Genomic DNA, 16,687 nt, shown 5'->3' with positions numbered 1-16,687 from the left:
CTAAAATCATGGTTTTTGATTCTGCAAGTCCCTGGAGAAAAGAGAGGGAACATGCAAACCCACTTGGCCCAGCACACCATAATGCAGTGAACAAGACCAACATGGTTTAAGTAAATGTTTGACCTTTTTCCTCTTACTCTTTGAGATTTTCACTATTGTTGAAAGCCAGCTGCTTTAGGCCGAAACATATTGTGAATTTATCTATTCCGCAAACATGTTGAGATGTATCTCTGAAGTGCTCAACATGAGAGCACAACTACCAGCATGTTCAAGTGGATGTTACAGGGGTTTGCAAAAAAATACAGAATTCTCATCTTCATACTGCTGTTGCGTTGTTTGTCTTTCCCATACAAACAGAAAGTTGTGGCTGGAAAGCAGAACTTTGAGCTTCTTTATTTCACTTTTCATGATTGTGTTGTAATTTGATCTTTATTTAACCCTATCCCAAGTATAAACTGCAGAAGACGTGGTTCTTTAAAAAGACATTTATGGATCTTGTGTACATTTCATGTACAGAGCTGCACTGAAGATTCACACTTGGTTTATACAAAACAATTCAACAATTCAGCATTAGTGTAGCAAAAAACACATTATTGCATTGACATGTGAAAAAAAATCAAATGATATAATAATCTTAGGAGGAATTCAAGAACCACCTGCAGGTGGCATCATGTGACCCGTTTCCTGCCCCAGCTCATGCAACACACAAGTATTCAGGACCACACACCATCACAAACCAACCCCAGAGAAACCGATGACAAAATAACAGCTCTACTCAAAAATAGTCGCTGTTTTGTGTTTTAAGTTTGCTTAATCGCAGTCATGTAAGGTTAATAAAGGACCATTTTTCATGAAACTCCACATATTTAAATAGCGGGTTTTATATTCACAGTTTGACTTTCTTTCAGGTCAAACAGCCATGAAGTTTAACCCTTTTAACTGCACTCCTCTACAATTACTGGTGAGACACCTCTGACATCTGGAGTTAAGAGTAAAACGTTCTGCTCATTCTGACTTTAAGCTCTATTGTACTCTGAGCCAGGCAGCAGATGGAAGTTTAACCATCGCTCGCTGCCTCATTGAGTTGCATTAGATGAGTCATTGCACTTCATCTTCTCTAACGACCACGTCTCAAACTGAAAGTGGTGACTGAGTTTCAATAGGTAGCCTTGGACATCAGGAATCCAGCTTCTTTTTATTCTGCTGATGAGAAGTAATAAAGGACAAAACCCCCTTTCATTCAATTTCCCAGGCACCTAAGAGGAACCAGAGATTTCTTCTCAAGATATCTGTGCAGAGGGCGAACTGTTAACATCAATATTACATAGTTTTATTGACTTATTGTCTGTAGAGTAAGGTAGTTAAATAGCTCATCTTGGTAAATATCTTTCAAGTTAAACATTAAACCAACATATTGTCAGAAATGATGTATCTTTCTTTCTATTTATAGTTGAGATTAAATTTGTGCTTTTTAGAGAAGTAATACTCCACATCGCTGCTGGTTTTTCCCCTCACATGTTGTGTTCGTGTGTCTTTGACTCACTCTCTGTGCTGCATGTTTGCATTTAGTGAGACGGGTTTGTAAAAGAGCACCATTTTCAAGAAAAATCATGAATATGAAACAATAAAAATAGACCCTGGTGTAATTACTGTGCGGGTATCAACCTAGCAATCTAAATCCTGCTGGGGTTTTTTTTTTTTGTTTTTATTTTTTTTGTTTTTTTTAATCAAAGAAAAGCCTTAGCAAAGTGGCCATGTGGTGCACTTTGATGTAAAGTCTGGACACTACACAGCAAACACAAAGAAAGACCAGAGATGATGACAAAGGCTCCTTAGAAAAACTCTCAGCACTCCTGAGCCCATCTGACATTTTTTTTCACCTACTTTTATATATTTTATAAATTGTTCTTGAACTCTCGTCAACACAATGACCCACCGAGTTCATTCAGCCCAACACCCTGTGGTGGTTATTAAAGTCTTGCTGCATAATATTATAAGTAACTGTTTGTGTTTTATTAAATGCTTTGGGTCTGAAAAATAAAACTCCTTCCTGTTTAATATTGCACACTTATGAAGCGGTGAATGATAAGATACAGCTGCTAAAAAGGATGTAAACTTTAAATGAATAATTTTTTGGGAGGCATTTTAACCTGCAGACAAGTTTACAACAGTGCATGAAAAACTTGCATTTATTTCCACAATTTAACTGAATAAAAAAAGGAAAAATATGATTATAACTGTTTATGCACAGAAAAGACCAGATAAGTTAAATATATAAATAAATGTAAAAAGATTGTTGTCCCTCCAGCTGGCAGGAGCACAGTCTCCAACAAAGCGTGAGCCGCAGCGTTCTGGTCGAGCAGTCTGCACGTGTCTGTGCACGTGGGTTTGTGTGATCACAACTTAAACAAATGAGCTATTTTTTCAAGCACTTATTTTGTTGTGTAGTTTCGGTCATATTGTGTCAACAGATGACTTCAGTCATCACAGACATCCTCTCTTCAGTAGCTTATGTGCATCAGTATCCTCCATCCACCAGAGGGGGAGCTGCTTCTCCAACAGCATAGTTTTTCTACATTAATATGAATGCATCAATGTTATAATGTCTGAATGGATATGTGGTCATTTTATGTGTGAATCGGTGCAAAATCAGTGCAGGGTGAGTGGAGTGAACAGCGTTCATAGCTCGATCAGAACAGCGTCCTCTCAGTGTCTCTCAGCAGGCCTTGACAGGACTCACTGCTGGACGCCTGAAGCTGGACCGGGTCCTGAACGCCGCAGACTTGGTCTGCTGTCACATTGCACAGCAGGTTCTTGGAGAGCTGGTTTCTGCGTTTGCCTTCTGGCGGATCCACTCTGGGTAATATAATAAGGAAACACGTCATCATCAGGTCTCCAGAGCTGGAGGACAGAGGTATGCAGCCGTTGGTCTTTGAGTGAATCAGAAACGGATTATGCAGTTGACTGCAGCCATATCAGAGACACATCGTCAAAATCACCGCTGGACAAGCTCACCTGCCAAGTCTGTCCGGGAGATTTCCACCAGTCCCTCGTAGAGGCCTTTGATGGGGTTTTCCCCGGCCGTCACGGCGCCGTGCAGCCAGATTAACAGCATGCGGTGGCCGTGCTCTTTGAAGCTCTTCATACCTGCACGGTGGAAACACACACCATCTTTAGAGCCCATAATATGGCTGCAATCATCAGGATACAAGCATTTGATGATGATTCCATGAGATAAAATCCACTGCTGCAGGATGCAGCCATGTTCTGAACATGTGGCTCAGGGGCCATGTGTTTTAAATTGCTTGTGTTGCTTGAATTGTGTGACAAACCAGACTAAACCGAGCAGCAAACTGCTGCTGTGGAAAGCTAGCAAGACTTTTTTCCAGTCAAATTATACTGGCATCAAATCCAAACTGGGGCCTTGTAAAATATAATTATGTAATCTGAAAGGTGCGGAGATGCTGCAGCCAACAAAGGAATTCTAGATTATCCATGAATGATGTCACAGAAAAGTTCACTTCTAAAATGTGCTTGCATTCCTTTGCATTGAAACTGATAATACTGACTATTCCAAATGTTTATCCAGACTAGAGTAAGTTGGTATAATATTGTTTTACTGATGTGACTCAATCATGCAATATGTGGTCCTGGATCTAAAATGAGTTTAACAACCACAAATTGGTGGACTGAAAATCCTTTATCAGCCCCTTATTGCTCAACATTTTATTAGAGTAGTATGCTTTTGCATTTACAGTGAAAACATTCAAAGTGTTCCAGATTTTAGTGTCATTTTCAGGAGTAAATATTACTGAAGTGTCCTGGTTTTTGAACACTTTGATGTAGCTGTTCGTCATTTTAACATTCAGCGGGCTCGAGCTCTTGCTTTGTTTTTTATATTATTGAATGTACAAGAAACGCTGTCAATGTGTTTTTTGGTTTTGTTTTTTTGTTCTTATCAAGAGGCATATATTGGTTAGGTTGCCTTTTCTCATGCATATTTGAATGAATCTCATTTTATTAAATAACTTTTGGTCACTTTCCTGTAACAAACTGGTTTTCTGGCTCCAATACTCAGCTCTGTTGAGTGAGACGCTCGTGGATTCAGCGATCAGCTCTTTATTAGACATCGAATCATGTTCTGGAGGAGCAGCTGTGCTCACCCGTCCACTGATGCTCTATCGCTCGTATATGTGCGTCGCTGAAGGCCCAGTGCTGGGCCAGGATCTTCCACTCGCCCCTGCAGAGGGACTTGGTGGCCAGTCTCCACAGAACAGACCTGAGGTGTTGGGTCTCCGGCTGGTGGTCCTGCTTGAAGCTCAGCGGTCTGCCCAGCCACGGGTCCTGCTCTCTGTGATCCTGAGGCCCACAGGCAGAACAACAAGAGGCTTTTATTGAAACCCTCATCTGGTGCATAAAACACACAGACACGCACATCGAAGACTTGTACAAGGAACAACCGTTACACCGCATCACCGATGTAAACTGTATAATACATAAAATTAAAATAGTAATAATATATAAACTTGTGCTGTACAGTTTTATAAAGTGTAGTGGCAGATACTATTATGAAAGGTCCAGTGTGATAAAATGAACAACACGGCAGCCAGGCCTGCTTGAGGGGCAGCGGCTGGAGCAGTTCCTGCCCTGAGAGTCTGTCATGATGTTTCTTTACTCTTTTGACACAACGAGAAGTGGCAATGTCTTCCAGCCAGAGAGCATATTCTCAACAGAATGCGTACTGGACAGCCTACATGACACACTCGTATGTGAGAATATAGACTATATGTATATAGAATAATATCTCTGTTTCAGAGTTTCCTGAAATGAACAAATAATTCCACAGGTAACACATTATTTGAAGCCCTCCTGTATAACACATTATAAGTACATTTATAAAGCATTATAATGTCATTATAACACGTGCAGCTATAGTTATAAACATTTATAGATGATCACAATGCCAGGACCTAACCCTAACCCTAACCCTAAGCCTATGCTGTATAGTGCTGTATAGTGAGTTATAAAGCATTGTGAGCATGTATGAGTGTTTAAAACTACTTATAATGTGTTATACCGGGTGCTTAAAGTAAAGTGTTACCATTCCACAAATCAGTGAGATCTAAAAACTGATAAAACCCTAGGTTTCTGTACACAAACCTGGAACACAGTGGCTTCTACTGTCCGTTTGGAGATGCTGCTGTGTTCCAGTGTTTTTGTAATGTTTGAAATAGAAAGCATGTAATGCATACAGGTCTTCAGCCAAGGTTAATTTTCGATCCTTGTCTTAAATTTAGGGTCAAAATTACAAAGAACAAACGTCTGAAACACGAGATGCTTGAACAGGGACAAATGCATTAAACATTCTTTTCTGAGGTCACGGCAGCACAGAATATGATCTGCATGTTTGATTTAACGCTGCTTTTACTGAGGATTCCCTCACTGACGCAACGTGAGCAGTTTGAGGTTCATGATCTTGTTTAAAAGACCCACAGTGGCGACTTGTCAGCAGAAGGATTCAAACCAGCAACCTTCCAGTCATAAAAATGGCCTCACTCACATCTACCTATCTACCATTTAAATCTTTTCCAAATGATCTTCTGCAAATTCACATAGGATGAGGACACACACACACACACACACACACACACACACACACACACACACACACACACACACACACACACACCTTCTCCCACTTATAAAAGCGGTCAGCTTTGATGATCATGTCCACCAGGATGACGTGGTTTCCTCTTGCAGCCACTTCCAGACATGTTTTACCCTGCTGTGGAAAGCACCAAGTAAATCATTCACAAATCAATATGGACCATCACAGAAACACAGTACAGTGTTGGATAACATCTAATGTGAGCTGTTGGGCCACATGAAAATGAGATGAAGATGAGATACTGTTTGACAGAGTTTCCTGTTGTATGTGAGGTTGCTGCCACCGCCGCAGTTAATTGTGGGGCTTTTACGGTTGTGATAACATAATCCAACACTTAGTTCCCGCCATTTAATCGATTATCACTTTAGTGTCTGAAGATAATCTAATGAGATTCCTAAATCCATCTTCTATATCCCTTTATCCAGCTGTGGACTGTGGATAAGCCGACAGATCAGCGTCCCATCACAGAGCAAACACAGAGAGACAGGCACACACGAACACTCAAATTCACCAATTAACCTCACATGCTTTCACATTACGGCACCAGAGTTGTGGCTGACAGTCTTCTTCAAGCCACGCTGCTCTGGGAAGGATGGAGAGGAGCAGAGAGCGCAGGCGGCTCAGCTGGAGAGGCGTTTGTGGCTGAACCTTATTAGACATATTAGAAGGTCAATGCTATCATGTCGGGAGCTTAACGTGTGCATGTATAACTCCCTCTTTTCCATTTGATTGCCTCCTGATGAAGTTCCTCCTCGTTCTTCACTCCTGATTTATTGGACTACAGATTATTCTGACTCTGTAGCTTTTTTTTTTTTTTTTTTTTGTAAGGTCATTACTCAGCTAGTTAGCTGAGTAATTAGTTTCTGTAATTAAATTTGCTTGATCAACTTTCATCTGGTTTATCCATCTTGAACCACGATCGTAACAGGAGATCGCGCCGGGATACAGGGAGAACATGCAAACTCCACACAGATTGCAGCTGCACGATGGTTTGTTGTGCAGCACTCTCACCTCGTAACTTAACTGTCCTGGATTCACAAAATTTGTTTAAAATATGGGGCCACCAAAGGGTCGGATTAAATGCCCACCAGAATGACTTTGCAAGGGTAAAAATAACAACGAAGACAATAACTGCTATCTGCAATGTTCAGCATGCATGTTTTCTTACACAAAGAAAACATAAAGGAAGTGAGAGGGTTTTGCCAAAATGTGTTTCTCTGTGTTTACCCTGTGAATGGATCAGGCGCAGCACCCTATGATCCTAAACAGGATCAATCTGAATAGACTGATGGCGAGGACATACGCTTTTAAAACAAGACATCAGCTCGCATTTATTTTTCTCAGAGTATCTTATGTTGTTTAATGTAGCCATTTTTAGAAAGGCCTCTTAAAAATTCAGAAAAATAGAAACAAAAATAATAATAAAATGTTTAGATATGTCCTGTGTATATTTCGGCAAAAGAAAGGGAGGGGAAAGGAAAATAAAATTTGTATCCTGTTGGGAAAATTTGTTTACTTTTTAGTCATATCTCCTTTTCAGCTCTTCACTAATTATTATGTTATTAAATGTGTTTCAACACCATTGCTATACATTATGATTATTCTTATTTCTTCTACAAATTATTTGAAGCTGTTTGTTAATCTCAGGAGCCAGACAGTCGGGCTCGATCTCAAAAGAACCAGAAACAAACAGAGTTGGGAGATGAAGCTGTGCGCTACCTTGTCAGTCAAATTGAGGTTAACGCCTGCGATTAGCATCATCTCCGCCAGGTCCTGAAAGCCTTGCTCCGCCGCGATGTGCATGGCGGTCTGCTGCCTCTGTCACATACAGGACACGTCTGTTTACTCACCGCTCTCTCACCTCGGTTTCCCCTGTCATCAAGTCACTGTGAAACACGACTGTGTTCAAACAGACGCAGGTTCCTCTGCTGCGCGGCTTCCTACTCACACCATCAGCGACATCAAGGTCACACCCGGCGTCTATGAGCAGCTGCACGACTTCTGTGTGGTTGTTGAACACGGCGAGGTGCAAGGCTGTGACGTGCTGCTGCTCCAAACACAGAGAAAAGGGACAATGGAAGAACTCGTCACCATCTCACCATCTGACATGCTTAAAGGCAGCCACATTACAGAAAATCAGCAGATCTGTAAACTGAAAACTTTCTTTACTTTACATGCAGTCAGATTAGAGCATAGAGATGATCTGATCTCATTCTGGAAACATCTCCTCAGGAAAAGCCTTTCATATTTCAGCTGGACTGCATACTGATCCATCACAACAGCAGAGGAGAAACAGCTGAAGCGGCCGGTCTGCAGTCCAGACCTTTCAATAATAGAAAACATTTGGTGGGTAACTTAAAAGAAACCTCAAGACTGAGACCCAAAACTTCAGGCCTACATTTCGAGATAACATTAGATCAGAATGATTTATTTGTAATGATGTGAATGCTGAATACAGTCATTAATCTTTGTCGTTATTAAATGCTGAACTAGGACATAATTGCTTTGCAATTACTGTTACTCAAATAATGTTAAAATAAAACCATCAAATGCATGAATGCTGTTCAATGTACTGTGCTTAAGAGCAAACAGTGAATTCTTTTCATTCTTACTCTCATGCTATATGTACTCTCCTGATAGTGACGATAAAATATTTTATGGCCCTCAGAATGATGAATGTTGATTTTAAAAGCAATAAGAAAGCATTGTGGCCAACAGTTTTTCCTCCTAATCAGTCAGACTGCCCTCATGTATCAGCAGAAAAGGGTATTTCTTTAATTCTCACAGTAAAATCATTCCATTATGTAGATATAGTTTCTCCTGCACATGCAGTTCCTGCTTTACTTACACTGTCCACAGCATCAACGCTGATTCCTGCCTCCAGCAGCAGGCTGGCCTCTCGGTCAAAGCCTTGCTGGGCCACATAATGAAGAGCACTCTGATTCTTCTGCAGATGGACACAAGCCAAGCTGAGGAGATGCAAACACTCTGCAATCTCGTGGTTATTTGAAGTGATCAGGATCTGTCTGAATGCATACATTGGTCAGTGCGTTGACGTTACAGCCGGACTCCAGCAGCAGTTTGACACATCTGTAGTGACCGCCGTCTGATGCCAGGTGCAGGGCTGTGAGGCCATCCTGAAACACAGCCGACACAGCGAGGAGGCTCAGGGGCAATAACACTGACAATCAAGCAGTGAAAAAGATGAAAAACTACATTTTGTGTGTACGGTACCACAAAGTCAATCCATGATGTTCAAAATCATATGTTCAGCTCAACCCGCACAAAGACTCACATTAACAAGTCTGCAGGCTTTCCTTTTTTCACCTGTGTAAAATCTCTGAGCGAAGCTGAGAAATTAATCCATATATGTGTTACCTCCAGAGTACTGTAATTCCCTGTTATCAGGGGCCAACAGCTGACTCAAAAGTCTTCAACTGGTTCAAAATGCTGCAGCAAGAGAGATCACATCAGCCCAATATTAGATTCTCGTAACTGGCTTCCTGTTAAATCTGGAGTAGAATTTAAAATCCTTCTCTTAACCTATAAAGCTCTGAACAACCAGGCCCCATCATATCTGAAAGAGCTATTAGTCCCATATTGTCCCAGGAGAACGCTTCGTTCTCAGAGTGCTGGTCTGCTGGAGGTTCCCAGGTTCTCTGGATCCTCTGCCACACTTAGAGCTGAGATATCTGCTGCTGTTTGCTTGGGTTGTAGTGACTGATCAGGTTAGGATGTGTGTAGAAGTGCTGTCAGATGAGCTTCTGCCTTGAGGAATTTGTTGGATATGATGTTAACTTAAGTTTTTAATTTATCTCTGTTTTGTTTGGCAGGTTTTAATTTGCTAGTATCTCCAAGCCTGTCACAATACTGAAGTACCTCCCGTAGATCCAGTCTTCACCTTCCAGAATTAAGCAATGAAGTACACCATCTGAGACTATTTATTTTGCTGAATTAAAGGAGAACTATGCAGTTTTTGCTCTTGCGCTCCCCCTACTGGTCTTCTGTGAAAGCTCACTGTCCTAAACGTTCTCAGTAGGGATGTGGATGTGGAGATTAATCGATATCGATCGTGATCTAGATACATACGTGCGAGATACGAGTGTATCGATTCATTCAGTGTGTATCGATGCGATGACGACTTATAATCATGATGCATCGTTCGCTGTGTGCCTAATCGGTAATCTTCAAAGTTGCATCGCTTTTTACACGTTGTACTGCATTCTGTCTTGTGTTTCCGAGGCGTCTTGAATTCACCATCATTCCTGAAGACGGACGGAAACCATATGCGTATGCGCACACACACACACTGTGCTACAAGTTACAACAACATGGCAGAGTGCAGTAGCGGCAGCGCTAAGTTACAAGATTTTTGAAGACATACTGGAGGATCCTGCGAATCAATCAGCGCTGTATGGTTCCAACTCGGAAAGACGATGCTCCAGCTGCACCGATGTAAACAAACTGACTTGCGGCTGACGTACGCGCTCCCGACAGTCCTCATGCGGAGGGAGCCGCGCATGCGGCGGAGAATCCTCGAATATATCTTTTAACACACCCTCAAAGTTCAAATCCATCATTTGGAAGTACTATGGATTTTACAAGAAAGATGGCAAACTTGACAAGACGCACGCTATTTGTAAAGAATGCTGTCCTTCTAAACTGTCTGGGAGACAGGGATCTGGACATTGCAAAGCGTCACTTGAAGTCACTCATTGAGAGTGATGTGGTATTACTGTTACTGGACCATTTACACTTACAGCATCTTATAGAAATCTTTTGTTTTTGTTTTACTCTTATTGTTACAGGACAGTAATACATAGTACGGGTAGAGAGATTACAAGGAATATTTGTTCAGACAATAAGCACTTTTTTTGTTCCATTTTCTACTTCTAATGAATAAACCCAAGCCTATTTTAACATACTGAATGAATTGCCATCTTCTTATTTTTTTGTTTGCTGAATAGATAACATATGATATATTTTTTGCTTCACATTGAATCGCATTTGATTGAAGTAATTTATTAAATCGCATCGCAAACAGGTGTATCGCATCGTATCGGGAACAGTGAATCATACATCTTATCAGGATGAGGGGTGAATCGTATCGTATCGAATTGGGATGGAGGGTGAATCATATCGTTTCGTATCGAAAACAGGGATTAATCGTAAGTATCGTATCAGCAGGGATTCAGTGTATCGCAAATTATATCGTATCGTTGGCAGGGCATCGAGATGCATATCTAATCGCCACAGTAATGGAGATCCACACCCCTAGTTCTCAGCATCACCCCAACAATAAGTGGTAGAATGCACAGATGTTTCAATGTTCTCTGGATCAAATATGTAGCTTTCCCAGTTCTGTATTTGATTATGGATGTGGAGAAATGAAAACAATACTTGTGTAAAGTGTCAGATTGTTCTTGTGGTGTGAAGTCTTGTTTAGATCCTCACAATGTTCCTGTCGTCCACGTCCACTCCGATCTCTGCCACTTTCTGCAGGACGTCGGCGTGGCCTCGTTGTGCTGCCAGATGCAGGGCCGTGTTCTCTTCCTGTAGTCCAGACATAACAACACGTGAGCACCACATCGCTGTTCCAACAGTTTCCTGCACACACACGCTTTGTTTTCAGTCAGAGCACGACGAGGCTCCCGGCACCAGCTCTTATCACGGAGCTTCCATTATTGTTAAAATACGAGAGTTTTCATGTTTTTATGAGAGTGGAGCTTCAACAGCCTCCAGGGGGGAATTTTTTTCCTAAACTTTTTGGTGAACATATAGATCTCTTGTCTCCGAGTCTGAACTGCTGCGTTGCCAGTTCTGTTCAGTTCAAAAGATATAAGATAAGGGCCTGTATGTCATCTGATAATTTAATGTGTGTGTGCATCTACCTTGTCCTTCAAACTGTGCCTGCAGCCCATTCCGATGAGAAACTCCACCACCTCCAGCTGTCCATGTTCACAAGCCAGATGAAGCGCCGTCTTCCCGGCCTGCGTGGCGAGACGGTGGCAGGTTATCCTGTGCGGTTTCATCAAATTAAGTGTGAGATGTCGAAGACTGTCACCTTGTCCACTCTGTCCACAGAAATATCCTCCAGGTCCTCCATGATGAACTCCAGCACTCTGATGTGGCCTCGCTGAGCGGCACAGTGCAGCATACTGAGACCATCCTAACACGCACACACACACACACACACACACACACACACACACACACACACACACACACACACACACACACACACACACACACACACACACACACACACAGTCTGAGTGAGGTTTCTGTCAGTCAGTGTCAGTGGGATGACTGGATGACCTCTGACCTTGTTCTCAGAGCTGAGTTTGGCGCCACAGGACACCAGGATCTGCAGGATCTTCAGATGACCGAACCAGGAGGCCAGGAGCAGGGCGTTCATACCAAACTGTGGACACACATTCACAACGTCTGCGCTCTCCGAGTGCTTTTCCAGTTTGAAAATAAGATCCCCACAAGCGCTCAGAAGAAAACAGTCCATGAAGAGACATTACAGAGGAGTCTCATACTCACGCTGTCCGCCACGTCCACGTAGGAGTCGTGGAGCAGCAGCAGACGCAGAGCCTGTTCATGGCCCCCTCCGGCTGCCCAGTGCAGGGCCTTCCTCCCAGTCTGTAGCACGCACACACACACACACACACACACACACACACACACACACACACACACACACACACACACACACACACACACACACACACACACACACACACACACACAGAGCACTCCAAATCAGCAGCCCATCGTCTTCCGGATCAGGCTGCAGCGCCACATCATCCCTGTCTCAGTGAGTTAAGCTGGACAGACAGCAGCGGAGAAACACTCCACTCTTCAGTTATATCTGTGAAGCTGGTCTGAAGCAGCAGAGATGAGTCATGTGGGGGGAACGTCACCTGGGATCTCCTCAGAGACACCATTAACACACTCCTGTCCACCCCGAGTCAGTGTGTCTACACACACCTTTACTAAAATCTGTTCTCACACACTGCTTTGTGCCTTTGTGTCTGTGTCACTGTCAGCAGCTCTTTCTGTGGTATAATAAAAATCTGAGCAGCTGGACAGAGCAGAAGGCTTTAAGGCAGTTTTCAGAACATTAGTATATGTACATGTATATGTATATATGTATATATGTATATAAGTGTGTTATATACACATATATATATACAGTATATATACAGTATATATATATATATATATATATATATATATATATATACATACATATATATATATATATATATATATGTGTGTGTGTGTGTGTGTGTGTACATCGCATAGGACTGTTCAGTAACTGTGTGTTGACTGCACAAAACATACAAAAGTCATGAATGAATTATAAATCTGGCTTTCATACATCCTTCATATCCATCTGTCTTCATTGAATTCATTCAGTTTTCTGGAGTTTGCTGGAGTCTGAAGGCGGGTTACACCCTGCACAGAGAGACAGTCTCACACACACACTCCTGTAAAGTCACCAGGTAACCTCAATTGTAAGTTTCTGGACTGCAACAAAAAAACTTGCACACACGCAGGGAGAACACGCATACTACCAAACTTAAATTGAGCAGATTCACCTCTGGGCATTGCGGCCTTTGATTTTCTGGCTACAACATTTTCCTGAGAGGACAGAGGATTTCACTGTCACTGTCAAACACCTGCTGAACGCTCAACTCCTCAAATACACAAGAACTCCAGCAAAGAGCAACAGGACTAACCATATAAAGGACAATGTGTGTATGTCGTATGACTAATAGTTCACAGTTGTGTCGTTGTGCTGCATACATTCTTAGCTACGCAACAGAAACACACCGTCAGACTGAATTCCTCCAGAAGGCTACAGAATAAAGGTTTGTTTTGACACCTGAAAGAACTGATTTTATTTTTTTCAATGAAATGATCATGTTGGCATTCCCGAGCAGGATACACACAGGTGTGTGAAATGTGTAACAAGCAGCAGGGCTTTGCATGGCTTTACATAGTCATTAGTTACTGTAACGTCACTACTTTTGGCAGCAACCTGCTGGTAACTAGTTGCTGTCATGACAATAGGACTGTAGTTGCAATCCCTGAAGGTTCCAGGATGCTCTTGCTGTCCCTGAATATAAAAACGGTGTTGAAGCTGCTGTCTCTCTCTGTCCTGCTCGCAGTAAAAGCTGTCAGCTCACCCGAAGCTGTTTTTCTAACAGTTATTGATTATCAAATGCTGTTTACTGAGGGAGGAGAACCTCATTAATTCTGCACCAACTCAGCAGCAACATGAGAGACGTACAACTGCAACTCAAACATGAGCCTGTTTCCATGGCAACTGCAATGATAAACTTTACGAGAGCTGTCTGCATGTCAGGCGTTCACTGTCTTTTTTCCTCTCATTTTTTGCTCGTACATGTTTAAGGACAGATATTGTGCACAGCTCTATGCAGGTGGTAAATTGTTCCAAATCCAGCTAATGAGTCACAGGAAAACTACAATCAACAACAACGTGCACGTTATCAACACAGCCTAATGGAGAAAGACAATCGCATGAAGTGTTATTCATCTACTTTACAGCTTCATGTAGTTCCAGCTGACACACGTGGTCGGAGAACAAACACAGTCACACACTAACATACACACCTGTCTTCTCAAGAAAGGTGTGTGTGTGTGTGTGTGTGTGTGTGTGTGTGTGTGTGTGTGTGTGTGTGTTTGCTGACTGGCAGCCTTACTTTGTTTTTGGCCTTGACATTCACACCCCTTCGGATCAGTTCCTGCAGTTTGTCCGTGTCGTTCCGCCTGGCAGCATCGTGGAGCTCCTTCTCAGAACCCAGCACTGACAGCACACACAAGCACACACACACACACGCATGCACACACACACACACACACACACACACGCATTAGGTACAATGATCACTGCCGTCATGCCTGATATATATCAAACAATTCCTCTATACCCGATACATTAGGGCTGCACTATATGTCACAACGACTAAACTGCTTCAATGCACAGTGCTTCATGTATTTTAAACCTAAAAGAAAAGTGTCAATCATCCTGATCCATTTATAAAAATCGTGTGATTATGAGATTAACACATTTCTGACTGACTGACAACTCTAGGTCTCTCTTGCTGTTTTTTTGGGGGGGGGTGTTTTTCCTTAAACAGTTTCAATTTTAGAACAAGGTTGGTTTGAACAGCTCTTCTTTGTAAATAGTATATATATAAATGAAAAAGCAGATTAATTCTTTCTACTATTCATTGATTTTTTATTATTTATTATTTTATTATTTATTTTATTATTTTATTTATTTCTATTTATTTGCATATATTAATATTATAATATTCTGGAGCAACTTACCCACAGGATTAATCAAATATATTCAATTCTATTCTATTCCATTCTATGCATGTGACCCTAGGGGGGCAAGAGATAAGAGTCTCAAAGCAGAAAGACATTGAGATTGTCTAATTAAGCGTTTGCATTCATCACGATTCACACTGTTCACCATGTAATTGCAAATAATAATCGCGGATATCTACATGGATTGTGTTTATAGGAGTGAATTCTCCGCCTCATGCAGGCATGAAGTCATGAATTCTTCCTTTATTCTATTCAGCTATTCTCAGCTGGGGTCTCAATCAGCTGTAAAACTGTCCCCCTGCCCCCCCTCTCCCCCCTCTGTACCCCCCACATCCACAACCGGCTCCTGTCCCGGACAGGCTGGGTTTGCGGGACTGTCCGGGACATCCTGCAGACAGACCCCTGATACTCACACACGTCGTCCTCCGACACCAGGTCGTCCTCCATGTTCAGCCGTCCCCGCTCCGTCCTCCGGTCATCGCAGCCCGCCCGGGCTGTCTCCGCTCCCGGTGTCTCCTCCTCCTCTTCCTCCTCCTCCTCCTCCTCCTCCTCCTTCTCCCCCAGCAGCTGGAGTCACACCGGACGGATCAACATCTGGCCAGCCACGTATCCACCTCCGGTGCTCCGCCTTCAGAATAAAAGCTCCCTGCCGCGGCTTTTCTGTTCACGATTCTGAGTGTATTTATAGTTAAATACGAAACATTTCCTCAAGTGTATCGTTATGATTACGATAATGTGATGCATTTTAAATAGTTTTAATATCAATTTTCAGATTTTTCCTCGTTAATATTTTTTAATTCATTATTTATTTTGTTTTAAATAGGACCATCAAAGTCCTTTCATCTCCCATCCTGCTTTATCTCATGCAAGGTCACAGGGTCACAGGGTCACACGGTGCTGAAGTCAAACCGGGTTTACTGTGATGGCAGGATGCACCCTGGAAGGGTCACCAGTTCATCACAGGGATAACACAAAGATACAGACGTCCACACACACACACACACACACACACACTCCCATTCACACCTCGGGGGACTTTATGATCACCTGCATGTTTTTGGACTGTGAGAGAAAATTGTGAACACACAACACACAGTGGGAACATGCAAACCCCCATGCATAAAGAGCCAGCTACTTGAACACATGAACCTCTCACTGTGAGGCAAGAGCACTAACCACTGCAGCAAAACATTGTCATTGTTATTATCTTTTTTTAATGTTGCATCTCTCAAATGCAGATAGGTTACATTCAACTTTATAAAGGAGTGAAATATTCTTATTATTGTGTTCAACATCAATAATAAATAGGTGGTTATTTTATAAACGCAATGAAACTGATTCAGACCGAAAATATAACAGTAAATGTGACAAATAATACATAATTGAAAGCAGCAATGAAATCTAATATGATGAACAGAGGCCTTGTGGCCTGGCAGTGACAGCTGTCTAAAGCAGGAGGTCCAAGAGTTTCCCTGAGGAAAAGTAAGAAAAGACACAGTGTGGTGGTCGAGTGCTTTCCCCCTGCAGCGAGCGGCGTGTGTCCTGCAGCGGAGTTCATTTTGATCCAATGACTCCAGACGCTGTGTGCAGTGTGATCCAGCCAAACCACACCAGCATGCTTCCAGTCAGCAGGCTTTCTCTACTGGA

General features: G+C 42.3%; 1 protein-coding gene across 1 annotated transcript; it reads right to left on the bottom strand.

Moving 5' to 3' along the window:
- Nucleotides 1-505: 505 nt before the first annotated feature.
- On the bottom strand, nt 506-15,539 carry ankdd1a (ankyrin repeat and death domain containing 1A). Its single transcript, XM_030093070.1, has 15 exons — nt 15,454-15,539; nt 14,407-14,510; nt 12,218-12,316; nt 11,994-12,092; nt 11,733-11,837; nt 11,560-11,658; nt 11,123-11,221; nt 8,707-8,805; nt 8,517-8,615; nt 7,617-7,715; nt 7,388-7,486; nt 5,690-5,785; nt 4,164-4,359; nt 3,016-3,147; nt 506-2,856 (listed from the first exon to the last, which is right to left on the bottom strand). The coding sequence occupies exons 1-15, from the start codon at nt 15,485-15,487 to the stop codon at nt 2,795-2,797; spliced, it is 1,521 nt and encodes a 506-aa protein (XP_029948930.1). The 5' UTR covers nt 15,488-15,539; the 3' UTR covers nt 506-2,794.
- Nucleotides 15,540-16,687: the final 1,148 nt, after the last annotated feature.

The sequence above is a fragment of the Salarias fasciatus genome, chromosome 1, assembly GCF_902148845.1.
Source record: "Salarias fasciatus chromosome 1, fSalaFa1.1, whole genome shotgun sequence".
Taxonomy (NCBI): Eukaryota; Metazoa; Chordata; class Actinopteri; order Blenniiformes; family Blenniidae; genus Salarias; species Salarias fasciatus.
This window is presented reverse-complemented; position numbering and strand designations above follow the sequence as displayed.

Excerpts from the sequence above, each read along its gene's own strand:
- ankdd1a (XM_030093070.1), bottom strand. The coding sequence starts at position 15,487 with ATGGAGGACGACCTGGTGTCGGAGGACGACGTGT. Across the intron at positions 14,511-15,453 it reads GGTGTCGGAGGACGACGTGT|TGCTGGGTTCTGAGAAGGAG; the intron begins GTGAGTATCAGG and ends GTGTGCTGTCAG. Across the intron at positions 7,487-7,616 it reads ACCTTGATGTCGCTGATGGT|AGGCAGCAGACCGCCATGCA; the intron begins GTGAGTAGGAAG and ends TGTATGTGACAG.